The following is a 14,249-nucleotide window of genomic DNA, read 5'->3' on the forward strand; positions in this document are numbered from 1 at the left end:
AGTGGGGGGGGAAACCCCCTAACATCCATGATGAAACATTCTGTGATACCACTGCAACAGGAGATAGTCATCCATACAGGCCTATGCACCGATTCAGATGTGTTTTGCCTCTACTGACACACCAGATTCCTTATGGTTTAGGCATCAAATCCATCTCTCTGTACAGTCTTTTCACACACTCATCAGTTCTTGGTGGTTGTCCTTGTTTGTCCTTTCGCACAAAGCTGAACTCTTCACTTCCAGCTGTGACTACACTTTAGCCACTGACATTGGCTGTAATCTCAGCTCGAGCTCTAAGAGCTGTTATGGGGAGTGTTTGGCCGTCAGCTCCAGTAGAAGCTGAACTTATGTTGGAATATCCTCCCCCTAGAGCAATACATTGCTGAAGAGAGTGGAAGCTCTTGTTGCAACCTTATGGCTCCCTGGAGCTGCACAGTTTTTTTCTCTGCAGCAGAACTATTCTACTGAGCACTCTGCTGAGGCCCTACTGTTCCATCCAATTGCTACAACAGACTGTCTCATCTTGAGGTTCAAAGGCCTCCTGCAAGGTCCCCCAAGGTGCACTTTAAATATGATGCCGGCCATGGGAGGAACCAAGGGCTACCACCTTGTTACAATGCTACTGGCTACCCCATGTGCCTGTCTAGACACGTACAAAGTTAGCAGGCCAGCTCCACAGCTCCTGGAGGCAGCAATCTCCAGAGCGCTAGCACTGCATACATCTGGGCCAGCACAACTAATAAGCACCTTTGAAATGAGGAAGCGGTTGGACAGAACACTTCCTTGGGCATGTTTTTTGCCTGTGGCCAAGGATCACAAAGCAACAGGACCTGAGGGGACTCTCTCATCGTGCTCTGCAATATCATGCAGCCGACCCTGATGCAGCATAAAGGTGGGTGGGACTCAAAGAGGACAACACCCTATACTTTATGGTGCTCCCTAGAGCCAGGGCGTTGAACCTCAAGCCCATGGGCCAAATCCAGCCCACCAGGGTTCCCCAGATGGCCACGCCCCCTTCTCCTGGCCAAACCCCTTTCTCCCAACTGCCAATAGTTTGGTGGATTCCTGCTTTTTGCACATTTTCCCCCATTCTAAAAGGTGGACATGCTTTTCCTAAGGCTTCTTTATTGGCAGTAAAAGCTTTAAACTAAAAACTGCAGATACTTTTGGTCTTTTTATCCCTGCCCCTTCTGCCTTTGGCCCTGCCCACCACTGAAATGTGGCTCCTGAGAGCTTCTCTGAACTTGAATTTGGCCCTTGGGCTGAAAGAGGTTTGACACCCCTGCCCTAGAGCACTCTGAACTTTTGAACTCAAGACACTTGCAGATAGCAGCTTTCTTTGCTCTTCTGATATGTTCTGCAGGAGCCATGACCTGACCAGAAGCTGAGAAAGCAGAGAATTACTCACTCTGCAGTTACCCAGTTCCTCAGCTGACAGGATGATGGTGCCACACTTCTTCCCTGGAATCCCCCTGCAAGAAGAAAGAATATGGTTGAACAACTAGGCAGGAGATGGAGAAAAGAGATGGCTTGGGTGGCATTATCAATCAGCCCAATACAGTATTAAGTACGTGTATGTATGTATTCATTTTGTTGTTGTTCCAGTTATAACCTCCCTGTTTCTAAAGGGTCCAGAGTGTCACTTTAGTCTCACAATAACTTTGTGAGTAGTTTGGCTGAAATAAGACTGGCTTAGCAAAAGCCACCCAGCAGGAGTTCTGATCCTGGGTTTCCCATATCCAAAGCCAACATTCCATACCAATGTATCCATCAGGGATGCTTTAAACTTGATTCCTGCACTGAGCAGGGGGTTGGACTTAATGGCCTAAATAGCCCCTTCCAACTCTATGATTCTATGCTCTACAGCAGTAGTCTTCAACTTTTTCAGACCTCAGACCTATCCTTAGCCCCAATCTGAAATGTGGGACCCTCTTTTAAGTTTGATATATACTAGAGCTGATTCTTGTTGTTTTTTATTTATTGTTATATTTGTGTATATTTGTATGCGTGTGTTGTCATGATTCTGCATAAGTTGCCCTGGAAGCAGGGCTGACTCAAGTGATTTTGCTGACTGAGGCAAAGTACAAAATGGTGCTCCCTCCCATTCCATGTAAAAAAGCCAGCTGGACTGGCAGATGAATCTGTTCTCAACATTGATAATGGGACAGCATTCTCCGCTGAAGTCAAAGGCAGCAGGCTAACTTAGGGGGTGCAGGGCAGGCCATATGGGACACAGGGCTCTCCACCAACACCTTGCTGCTGCTTCCCAGTATCTGCTGCCTGAGGTGACTGCTTCACTCTGCCTAGTGGTAGGGCCAGCCCTGCTTCAAGGTGTCACTAAAGGCTGACACATAAAATACTTCCATTAAATCAAATTAAAAAGGGAGTTCTGATAGACAGCCACTTAAATATTTTTGAAAGTGACACAATGCATGAGAAACAAAGAAGGTTTTTTTCAGGATGAAAATTGGCCAAATCGTCCCACCAATTTAAGTTTGAGGCAAAATGAAATATTTATTCTGAGTGCACATGTAAGTAGAATATTGAGAGACATAGCTCACCATGGAGCTAAGCTAAAAAGAAAAAAAAGTTTATTTAAAAATGTGTTTCCCTTTCTTCTTTTTTTACCATCAGCATTTCTGAGCAGAACAATTTTGGTCAGCTTTGTGATTTACAGTTGTTCTGCCCATTCAGTTCCATAACTGCAGGAGGCCATGCTGGGTAATGATGGCTCAAAATGAATCCATCCTGCAAGCTGGATGACAAGTCTATTTGTTCTATGAGGGTTGGTAATTAGAAGTAAGACAGTAAATGACTGATGTGACCTTTTGCAGTCCAGAAATCTAAATTACAAAAACCCACAAACTGCATAAAGTGAACTATCTTCATTATGATTTCAATTCTCTAGCAGCTAAGGGAAGGACTGGCTGACAAGGTTTTATGTGCAGATTCAACAAATCATGAACAAATAAGCTCAGGAAGAAAACAACGTGAATGTGGAAATATTCTCCTGCTCTTTTGTTCTATTTAGACAGCTCCTTTTACAATCCAATACTCAAGTACCATGGCTATACTGCTCTATATTCCCAACAGTTGACCCTCATCCCCTCAGATAATAGCACATAGAACTAAAAAGGCCTGTTAGCATAACCTTTGCATAATTGGCATGTGGCAAATGGGCCATCTGTATCGTTTGCGACAAACACACATTGTGATTTTGAACACAACCACTAAACCTGTACATCGAATGGAAAGTTCTAGTTCGTGATGGTGACAGTGATATGGCTGAACTTGCTTGTTCCATAACAAGGAAGGAGAAGAAGCCTGAGTGCTCCTTCTTGTGCTCCCCATGTAGCATCTACAACAGGCATGACACTATCCGCTTTGGCTGTTACACAAGAGTAGAGGGACCTGCACTTCTCCTCTTCTCTCTTTCCCCAGATTACATGAAATCCGAAGCTAGCGTTATTTGATAAGTCACTCTGAGGATAAATAAGATTGTACACTGAAAAGAATTATAGGAATGACTAAAAATAATGGGCTGATCTCTACTGTGTGTAAACTCAATGGAAGCAACTTCTGAACTGTGATGGTTCACAGCATAAATTCAGTCTATGACAACACGTTGTATGTGAACCCTCCGGTGATGCATAAATGTGGAATTCCATCAGCAGAATGAAAAGGCTATGCCAGTTCACTGCTAGCATCAGTGCCAAGCTCTGAGTGACATACAGAGGCTTGCTTTCTAAGTGGATGCGCCACCACTGGCAAAAAAAAAAGAGACAGAGTCCTGTTCCTCATGGAAATTATGATGAGGTTGTGCAGTGGGTGAAATGCGCCAAGTCAGTGATAGAATTAGCACTCTTTCTCCTCCCACCTTTCTCTGCTCTTGGTTCTTAATACATTCCTCCGTGCTAAGAAATATTAGGTATACTGCAAAGACAGGAGAATAGGAGTCCTCTTATGGACTCCAGTGACTTACCCATTGGAGACAGAAGGCATGGGCTTCCCAGTTTTGGAATGTAATGTAAATGCTCCCATCCTGGAAAAAAGAAAAGAAAGAAGAGCTAAGACTACAATTCTTGCTGATACCATACTTTTGTTATCTCACAATATTTGTGAAGCTGATCCTCTCTCCATATCTCCCTGTATCACTTTCTCTTCAGTCCCAATCAACTCATGATCATAGCATGGGGTTGGTATTGGTTTCCCATCCTTGTTATTAGCTTTAATTAAAGCTCTAAACAGCTTGGAACCAGAACAGTTAGGGAAGGATCCAATGGCATCTGTGCACTAGTGCTACTGACGTTGTGCTAGCATAACCCAAAACATGTGTCAATAGTGCTTGCTAGTGCAATGGGTTAACTGGGAAATCCTTTACGCTAGCAAGCACTATTGACATTGCACAAGCACTGGGTTACACTAGTGCAATATCAATAGTGCTGGATGCCAATGGATCCTTCCCTCTCAGTGCAACCCTACACATATCTACACAGAAATAAGCACCATTAAGTTTAATGGTATTTAATCTCAGGTAAGTGCACATAGGATTGCAGCCCTAAAGGATAACCTTCTCTGATACTATCCTGCCCATTTACTTAGATGAGCTGTGGAGGCCCCTCTGTGCATCCCACCACCATCTGAGATGGGGATGTGTGGAAGAACCTTGCTGTGCTGCCACAGGCTGTTGAACATCCTGTCCTGGTAAATCCTTCTGGCCCCATTCTTGGTGGCGTTCTGATGCCACGTGAAACCCTTTGGCCTGATTGGTGTTTCAAGTTATTTGACGTTCTCTTGCTGATTTTTACCCACTGCTTCTGCCTGGAGAAGGCTATCAATGGCTACTAGTCTTGATGGCTATGTGCTGCCTCCAGTACCAGAGGCACTGAGCCTATGAACACCAGGTGCTGGAGAACATGAGTGGGAGGATGCTGTTGTACTCAAGCCCTGCTTGTGGGTTCCTGGTCAACAGCTGGTTGGCCACTGTGTGAACAGAATGCTGGACTAGATAGACCTTGGTCTGATCCAGCATGGCTCTTTTTATGCTCTTATGCTCGTGCTTGTGTGTTTTAACTTCTTTTTTTAATAATATGATTTTAATTGATTGTTGATATTAACCACCTTGGGCATTTCAGTTTGAAATGGAAAGGTATATATATATTTTAGATAAAGGAATAAATAAATGCAAGCAATGTGGGTTTGGTTATATAACATGCCAGCTACCAGTAGAAGGGCAGTTCAAACAGCACAGACTACAGTCTAGCATCAGGCTGAGTTCACATGTGTGTGTTCATGATGGCTACAGCAAACAATTGCATGCATGTATGAAATGGTCCCCAAAGATCAAATATTAAAGACAGAGCTTCACATCACTTCAAATATCAACTTTCTCAGTTCAGTGCAAGCAACTGAGAGATGACACAGTGAACAATGTACAGACATGTGTGAATCAACCCTCATGCTAATAAAATAACTGCAAGACAATCCTCCCAGTTCAGCCACTGAGGGCTATATCAGCCTCTTGGTGCACACTGCAAATCGCAGTCAGGCCCCGGCTGTCCCTATATTCATAATGGGGCCCTCTTGGATCACATGTTAAAATCACGAAGCTTAAAGAGTTCTAGCAGTGAAGTTAGATTAGATCAGTGATGGTCTCCCATAAACTGCAGACAAGAGGAGCATCTGTCTATATTGGGGAAGAGGACCTTCTGGCTGCGTTTCTCTGGAGCCCTGCTCTTTGTCCATAAGCACTCGCCCTTCAACATTCTCATTCCTTGAAAACACCCTACAGACAAAAATGGAAATTACATTCAATGAGATAAGATCATGACAGAATCTGCCTGCTTGCCAATGATCAAGCGCATCACGACCTTGACAGAAGTACTACCCTGGCTCTGGAGTTTAACCTAGCAACTTGGTGTTTATGCACAAGCTGGTGGGAGATAGTTGCTGCAATGTTGGAGTCTCTCTGAGCGTCCCCCTTCCACCCTCTCCCTTGCTACTAAGAACAATTATACCTTCTAAATTCCCCCCTCTTCCTTGGCTTGGGGCCATAGCTACTGAGACAGTGACTAATTCGCTTCCTTCACCGATACAGTTTCCTTGACAATATTTATAGAACCTGACTGAGGTTCCCTCCTTCTCTCATCAAATGCTCTTAGCCACTTAGCCTTCTGTCTTTGTGCCTTGGCACAGCTCTTCAGTGACAGTAGAATTGGAAGAGGCAACTGTAAAGCTACAACTTCTACAGTCAGTTTGGGTCTCCCTCCACCCTGCAAGGATGTGATGGGACTAACCTGTTGTTTGCTCCTATGAAGAAGGATGGAAATAGGATTCATTCACAAGAAAGAAATGTGTATCTCACTGCTCTGGACTGGGCACTGCCCCTTTCCAGTGGCCAACGTCGGGGCCAGCTCTCCCATGAGGTGGGGTGAATCCGCCACCTCTGGCAGCGAAGTGGCAAAGACTAGTGTGCTACGCCACCCAGAGGGCCTGCTGTGGAGGCCCGTGGCCAAGCAGGTGAGCGCCTGGCTGGATGAATGCCACTAGGCAGGTGCTCCAGAAAGTCCCGCTGGCCACTGCCCCTCATGGCATTTTCCTCAGGGGCTGAGTCGAGCTGGCTGGGCTCTCTGGAGCTGCCACCTGGCAGCGCTACTGTGGGTGCTCCAGATAACCCTGTTGGCCCTGCTCTCCCACTTCTTAGGGCAAGCCACAAGGGGGAGCAATCAGTGGGGCTCTCCACAGCAACCACCCATTCTCTGGCTTGCCCTAAGAACCTCTTAGGGCAATCCAGAGGGCAGGTGGGCAGAATCCCCAAAGAACCATGTCAACCGTAAACCGTGTCAGGCATTATGGGAGGGGACACCCCTACCGCAATGTCTGGCTCTGAGGAAGAACCCCCTCAGAGCCAGGTAGTTGGGCCTAGCCAGCTCTCTGATGAGCCACGCTGGCCACATTTATGGCTGATGTGGCTCTTCAGAGAGCGGTAGCAGCAGTGGCGGCAATGGGAAGGTAGATGGGTGATGCAATGGGGGGTGGGGGAGATGTGACAGGTGTCGGGGGGAGACGTAGAGGAGGAGTGCGTGCTCTCTTCTGCATCAGGTGGTGGGAGAGCCTGAACTGGCCCTAGCCAAATGACTGAGATGGACCAGCAGTGGTCACAGACATAGCAATTTCTCAATGGGTGGCAGCAACACATTTTCCTTTGCCACAGCACAGCAAGTTTCAGATATCAAACAGCTTCAAGACCAAGGCCTAGGTCAGGGGTGGGGAACCTGTGGCCTTCTCCCTGATTTTATGTGGACCTAAAGTTATTTGGCTCTCCTGTTTCTCTCTTTCCCCCACTGTTGAATTCCTTCTGCATTCTTGGCTCTGCAGCATCAGCAGACTCTTCCTCTGTGATCTAGCTCCAAGCGCTTCCACAGCTGTATATGTGAGAACAATTTGGAGGTTGGAGGCATGCAGGCATTATGGAAGTGAGCATCACTGTGGCCCATTTCACACATAACACTAGTTTAGCATGATGGGAACAAGCCTCAGGCTTGCATGCTTCCCTTCCCTCTCCTCCTCCGGAATGGCAGCAAGAAGATCGGAAGCAAATGCTTCTGCTTTAAACTAACCAGAGTTCCTTGTTACTCCTGAACTCAGGGGAACTTTGGTTTGTTTAAACTCTGATTTGTTTGAACAAGCCAGGATCAAACTGTGATTTATGATGCTGGTTTGTTAACAAACCATAGTTTAAACTGACCAGAGTCCACCACTACCACTACCCTGAAAGAGTTCAGAAGTAACAAGGAACTGTGGTTAGTTGAAAAATTGAAGTGAATGCTTCTGATCTCCTTGGACCACACCAGAGGAGGAGAGAGGGAGGGTGTAGCACACAAGCTGGCAATGTTGCTGATTCCACAATGATTGCCAAAGAGCCTGCTCCAGAAGGAAAGACACAAGGCCTTTTTGCACACAATACTAAACTATTGTTTAGTGCTAAGGGAACAAAGCTCACTGAGGCTTGTTCCCACAGCACATAAACCAGGAGTAGGCAAGTTGTGATCCTCCAAATGTTTTGGCCTACAATCCCCATAATCCCTCACCATTAGCTATACTGGGTACAGCTGATAGGAGTTGTAAGCCAAAACATCTGGAAGACCACAAGTTGCCCAACCTGCATTAAACCATGGTTTATCATTACATGGGAAAAGGCCCTGCCTTTTTCTTTCTGGGGTAGGTTCTTTCACTAATAATTGTGGAATCTGGGATGCTGGCCAAATCTCCTGTGTAATATGAAACAGCCACCACCTTCTTGCATGCAGTGTTTCCACACATTCATTCATTCATTCATTTAGTGTCATCAGTGTACATGGCTCTGTACAGAATAAAACAACGAAAAAACAAATCCCTGCCACAGAAGTGTACGTTCTAATAAAATCACACAATAAAACCAAGGAAGGGAAGGGAATGCATCAAACGGGCACAGGGAAAAATACAAACATAAATAATCAATATTACCAAGCAATGAATAAAATCCAAGCTAAAATTCCAAACCTTTGGAAAAGAGAAAAGTTTTAAACTGAGATTCAAAAACAGAAATTGAACCAACCATCTGCAAAATCTCTGGAAGAGAATTCCAGGAATAGGGAGAAGCCAGAGAAAAAGGACGGAACCAAGCAAGGAAAGTAAAAACCCTTGGCTGGGTAAGAAAGATACCATTCCAGGAATGAAAAACACAAGCAGGGCTATAATGCAAAACAAGGGCTGAAAGATAAGGAGGAGCTTGCCCATGACAGGCTTTAAAAGTCGTTAGAAGAAGCTTATACTGAATCCTAAAAGGAACAGGGAGCTGATGAAGAGATTTCAGAAGTGGAGTAACAGGATCAAAGCAACAGGCCAGGAAAATAATCTTAGTGGCAGAATGTGGAATAGAAACCAAAGACCTCATACGAGATGAAGGAACTTTTTTACTTTGCACTTTTCTATTTAAAGGGTGAAAGTGGGTTCCACATATTATATAGCCGTGCTCTTTGCTCCTCTTTTTGTGAGGTCAGCAGCATATGGACATAGGGGGAGATATCATGCTTTGGCCAAATTGGGAGCCAGGATATGTCTACTTTTATTGCACATGCCACTGTGGCTGTGCCCATTCCCATTGCAACAAGAGGGCTGAGATGAGGCTCAGAAAGGCTGGTGTTCAGGTTGCGATCACCATGCAGTTTAAATAATGGTAGGTGGTGACCAAGCAGAGATGACTGATCACCCCAGCTGCAGTGCCTGACAATGAAGAGCAGCAACCTTTCTCCCTATCAGCTGGAGAGGGCATTGATGAGCAAATTGGGGAGTCAGAGGACACAGCTTGGTTGGATGCTGTTTCTCTCGGAAGAGGCAGAGAATTTGCCATCAACTAGCAAGTCTCAGCCTGATCAGCCTCCTTTAGTTGCACCAAAGTAGCTATTCATATCATGTATCTGGCTCTATGAACATCCCCACCATGTCCTAACGGTGACCAACTCTCCTCCAAAGCCAAATGTAGATCTAGCATGAAAGCAAATTCTGTTTGCACTGCTACAAGTCCATACATGTCAAGCGCCAGCCAATGTGTGAGCTGCATAAAGGAGCAGGAGCTGGAGCACTCATCTCGGCAGGACTGGGCTTGAGGCAGAATCGGGACCAAGACAGAAGCAAGAGAGGATTAGGCCCTGAAACATGAATAAAGCCAAGCAGGCAACTGGACAAGGCTAGGAAAAAAATTCAGAACAGGCAGCAGGTTCAAGGGAAACATTTGCAGAGAACAGAGGGTAAGCGGAAGCAAAGCCCCAGAAGCAAGCAGCCAAATTCAGGGTGACAGAATTTAATATGGTGTGGAGTCCAATTATTATGTGCAAAGATAGTTGACAGCCTTTTCCTGCTTCCCTTTTCAGGGGCTGTAGGCAGTGGTATAGTAGTAAATTTTGAAGTACAGGCACTCACCATGACAGCCCCTGTAGCTATGCCCCCCACAGAGAGCCCCAAATGCAGGCAGCTATGAAGATCCATATCAGCAAACCAATTCTAGCACTTTTCATCTCTACCAAGAGCAGGTCTTTTGTAAAGTTAATGGATCCTAATTACCCATTCAAGACCAAGCCATCCCAAAATACTTTGCATTACAACAGGGATAGCTCACAGCTAGTGCTACTAGGAAAACTCATTTCCCCCCAGCTTCTGGATCCATTCGCACATAACAGTGGCAAATCGTGGGTTAATTAATTAACCCACAGTTTGCCAGGTCACATGCCAGGTACGTACTGCTGCCACTTTGCATGATCAACCTGAGGTTGTTTTGTGACACGCGGCCCTGAACACTATGGGTTATTCATGGGTTAAACAACCCACAGTTAACCTAAGAACTAATCTTACATCAACTGTGGGTTGTTTAACCCACAAATAACCCATAGCATCCAGGTCCACATGTCACAAAACAACTTTCAATTGGGCAGATTGGAGGTTGATTATGCAAAGCAGCATGTGCCCAGAGAAATCATGGGTTAATTAATTAACCCACGATTTGCTGCCATTATGTGTGAACTGGGTCATTGTGAGGATTGCAGCTAAGCTCAGAGGGAACAGGGAATTCTGAGGGGGGTAGCAGATGATGTCAGCTTCTCTGCTAATAGAAGAAGTGCACGGCATTCCCTGTGAGCCCTGGCTCCAGTATAACACTATCTGTGGGGCAGCTAAAGCCAATACAGCCAAGGCAGCTAAATTAGTCCCAGTTTGCCTCTTTACAGTTCAGCAAGCCAGGCTAAGGAGTCCTAATAACACACTGGCTGCCTTCCAGTCTTCAGACAATTCACACAACCTGCACCATGCAGTGGGTTGTTGAACATCAGCTGAGTTATTTCACTTCACATCACATTATGCCTTATTTTAATGGTACTATGACTGCTTGCCCCACTTTCTCCTGGGCCAGTACTAGACCATGCAGCCATGGTTATGTGGGATCTGTCTCCTCTGGCATCCTAGCAAACAGCCCAACAGATTACCATAATATTTATGAGCTGATTCACACATTGTCCAAGTGCTATTGTTAAATCTCTTCCATCTATGTTTCGTGGATTGTCAGGTATCTTTCGTTCCATCACCTGCACATTAATGGAATTTTGTTAGGGATGTACAAGAATTTTGTTTCACTTGTGCAAATGTTCATGTGTGCTAATGCGCATAAGTGCAAGTGCACATTTGCACGAATGTGTATTTACACAAATCCCTCCAACAAGTAAAAAGCTGCTCCATGTGACTCAAAGAAAGCCAGTCTGCTGCAGAATCTGCAGGTTGGATTCATGAAAATCCAAACTCATTTCAATCCATTGCAGCTTTATCCGACATCCCTACCTGTAATGTAGAAAATGCATGAAATCAAGCCTTCCACTGTGTGCACTGCAGAAGTCACTACAGACAGCAAGAGTTGGGGATCTCTCATCATACTTGCGATGTCCAAGCCCTACTTGAGGAAACTGGGTTAATCCCAAACACACAGAGAGGCAGTCCTTTGATTCCTTTTGCCTCACACTGCATGCACAGCTGAGCAGGTGGATGGTGGGGCAATGGTGGCAACTGATCATTGCTTCCAGCGGCTTCCTCATCGGTCCATGTGGGCCACACCCACGACAAGGAAGGACAGGACTGATTCTCCCACTGTGTCTCTTTCCTACAGTTGTTCTCTCTCTGCTCTGGCCTGGCCTGGCTTTGACAAGCAGTGACTGGGGATCACTCCTGACACTTGCTTCCCCCAGTGGGAGGAGGAAAATGCTAAGTGGATGCTTCAGCCAACTGTGCTAATTCCCAGACAAACATAGACTGCTCCTTCCTTCTAGCTACTTAAATGGGGGCAGATAGTTTTGATTGCACACATTGAAGGCAGCATGCAAAATCAGCTGTACGATTGATACCACACGACTCTCTTGCTGCCTCGGTGTGTGCTGATCTTGCCCCTTGAAAAGTGTGTGACATTCACTAAAATACCTCTCAGGTTGAAGGGACCCATCCATTGTGGATGGCAGGCATTCTGCCAAGGACTGAGCCATGCCGATGAATTTCTGAAGAATTACTAGTGTAACGGAAATTGAGACTCCAGTGACAAATGACTGCTGTGCAAGGAAATTATGCTGAATCCAGTGTGTGTGTGTGTGTGTGTGCACGCATGAGAGAGTAGGGGGGAGGAAGGAGACAGATGGGGAGGAAGGAGAATGAACCATTTGCCCCCTGGATTTAAAATGCATTTTTTTAAAGCAGACTCAAAGGGTAGTAATCTTATGAATTAGCGGGGTGGGGGGAAACAATCTTGAATTAGCCTAGCTGGAAACTGTACTTAAGAAACCTGCTGCCTTCAGTGTCGCTATTGTGCTAGCATGGGATGTTGGAATTAACACTCAGGAGAAGCAGAATTCCATCTGAAAAGGTCAGAAAAGCTCCCCTGCCTGCTGCTCCTGCCGCCCACATGTCTCATACATTTACTGGAGGAGTACATCCCAGCTGCGAAAAAAGCCAGTTAGAGCCAGTGGCCAATTGCCATGACTGGATGATCCCAGAGCTGCAGCAAACACATGTTGTATGGTGACCAAGGAGCATAGTCAGTGCAGGATTTTGCCATGCCATGAAAACACCAAACAGGGAGCAGGAGAAAGCCCCTAAACAGGTACATCCTAAGTGAAAAACCTACATACATGTCCAGTGCCGTTCAGCATTAAAGGTGGAGCCATTACTCACCCTTTACTCTGGAAATTGCCAGTAGTTTAATAATTAAATACAGAATACAGAAGTTGATCCTAAATCTAACCATTATTAGACTTTTCTTTCCCAAGGGAGAGGAGACAGCATTTAAATTTTTGCCTCATACACCAAAATATCTTGGGCTGGCTCTGCCTATGCTGAGGATGGGGCTGTAGATTAGTACTGTCAATCTCCTCTTTCTATGTTTCATTGTCCCTTTCTTTCAGAAAAGCACTTCGCCAGCTTAGCAGGCCGCAAACAGATGTTCAAAACACAGAGGCCAATTATGTTCTGCTGTCTCCCAGGAGCTGGTTATTCCCAAGCTGCCCGCTCCTCCAAACTATCAACACTAAATCAGAGGCTAGGAGATGAAAAGGCAAAGCGCTGTGTCAGCAGCTGCATCTTCCATCGCAAATATGACAGGTACCTGGGGGTGGCAGGGAGAAACACGCACAAGAACACTGGCTTTGTAGCTGTGCTTGAAAGGGCTCCTCACACCTCCTGGAGATCCAAGCAGAGCAAAGATTGTGCTGATGTAGGGGTACATCTTTCACTCCCCTCGGTGTGTGTTATTAAATCAGTACAGTGCCTGGTTTGCTGTGAGCTCCCTGGCAGCTCATCCGCTCTGCCAATTGTGGTGCAATCAATCTGTCCATGCTGAGAAAATGATTCTGCGCTGTGACCCAGGCAGGCAGGCAGGAAGGAGGGCCGGCATTAAGGGTAGGCATGGATGGGTGCCTGCCCGATGCCCCACATCCCAGCAGTGGCCCACTAACAGGAGTCCCCTGGAATTCCTCCTGCTCTTCACCATTGCAACCTGCTTGCTCACCTGCCTCTTGCTCTGGCCCAGACAATGGTGGTGGTGAGAAGGAGGAGCGGTAGGTGCCACTGCCTACTTGCTCCCTGGCTCTCTGCCTGTCAAGCAAGCAAGTGGGAGCAGTGATGAGGAAGAGGATGAGGAGCAAGAGCAGCTGGTCACAACGGCTGCGAGAAGGTAGACTCAATGAGGGAGGGCCCCCACCAAGGGTGTCCTGTCCGAGAGCCCTCAAAAACGTGGAGCCGGCACTGGGGGGAAGAGAGTTTAGCACACTCTGCAATGTGAGGCCTGCTTCCAAAGTTATACATTCGTTAAGGTGCACCGATAAGCCACTCCGGTCAGTCTGTGCTGTCTTCGAGTCTGCTGCCAAGGGCTGAGCTGGCTGCATGCATGCTGACACCATACACTGAACTCTGCCCAGTTTGGCTTTTGGCAGCTGATGCCAACCACTCGACACAGCTGCAGTTGCAATGGAGCAGCAAACGCCAACACAGGCTGAGTTCAGGATGCGGAATTGGCCAACCCAGCCCAGGCCATTACCAGTCTAGCCCATGGCAGCATGGGCTGTCTGAAAGCCATGGCTGCCATAGGCTGAAATGGTTGTGTGAACAGGCCCACTATACTGATGTCGAGTATCAGTTCCAGAATTTTCAGCATATGAGTGAGTGAACAACTCACATGAATACAAGTC

The 14,249-nt window shown here is 46.3% G+C and overlaps 1 protein-coding gene across 2 annotated transcripts in view; it reads right to left on the minus strand.

The window, feature by feature from the left end:
* The window catches only part of LOC146348344 (copine-5), a 191,247-nt gene that overhangs the window by 83,572 nt on the left and 93,426 nt on the right, over positions 1–14,249 (minus strand). The window contains exons 7-8 of one of the 2 annotated variants that reach the window (XM_084848305.1): positions 3,983–4,042; positions 1,409–1,472 (exon numbers count right to left, since the gene is read on the minus strand). In XM_084848305.1, coding sequence (XP_084704431.1) covers positions 1,409–1,472; positions 3,983–4,042 — 124 coding nt within the window. The remainder of the gene's footprint in view (positions 1–1,408; positions 1,473–3,982; positions 4,043–14,249) is intronic. The other variant, XM_084848306.1, reaches the window with a different exon arrangement.

The sequence above is a fragment of the Heloderma suspectum genome, chromosome 4, assembly GCF_057233095.1.
Source record: "Heloderma suspectum isolate Gila_16-S chromosome 4, 16-S_ref, whole genome shotgun sequence".
Lineage (NCBI taxonomy): Eukaryota > Metazoa > Chordata > Lepidosauria > Squamata > Helodermatidae > Heloderma > Heloderma suspectum.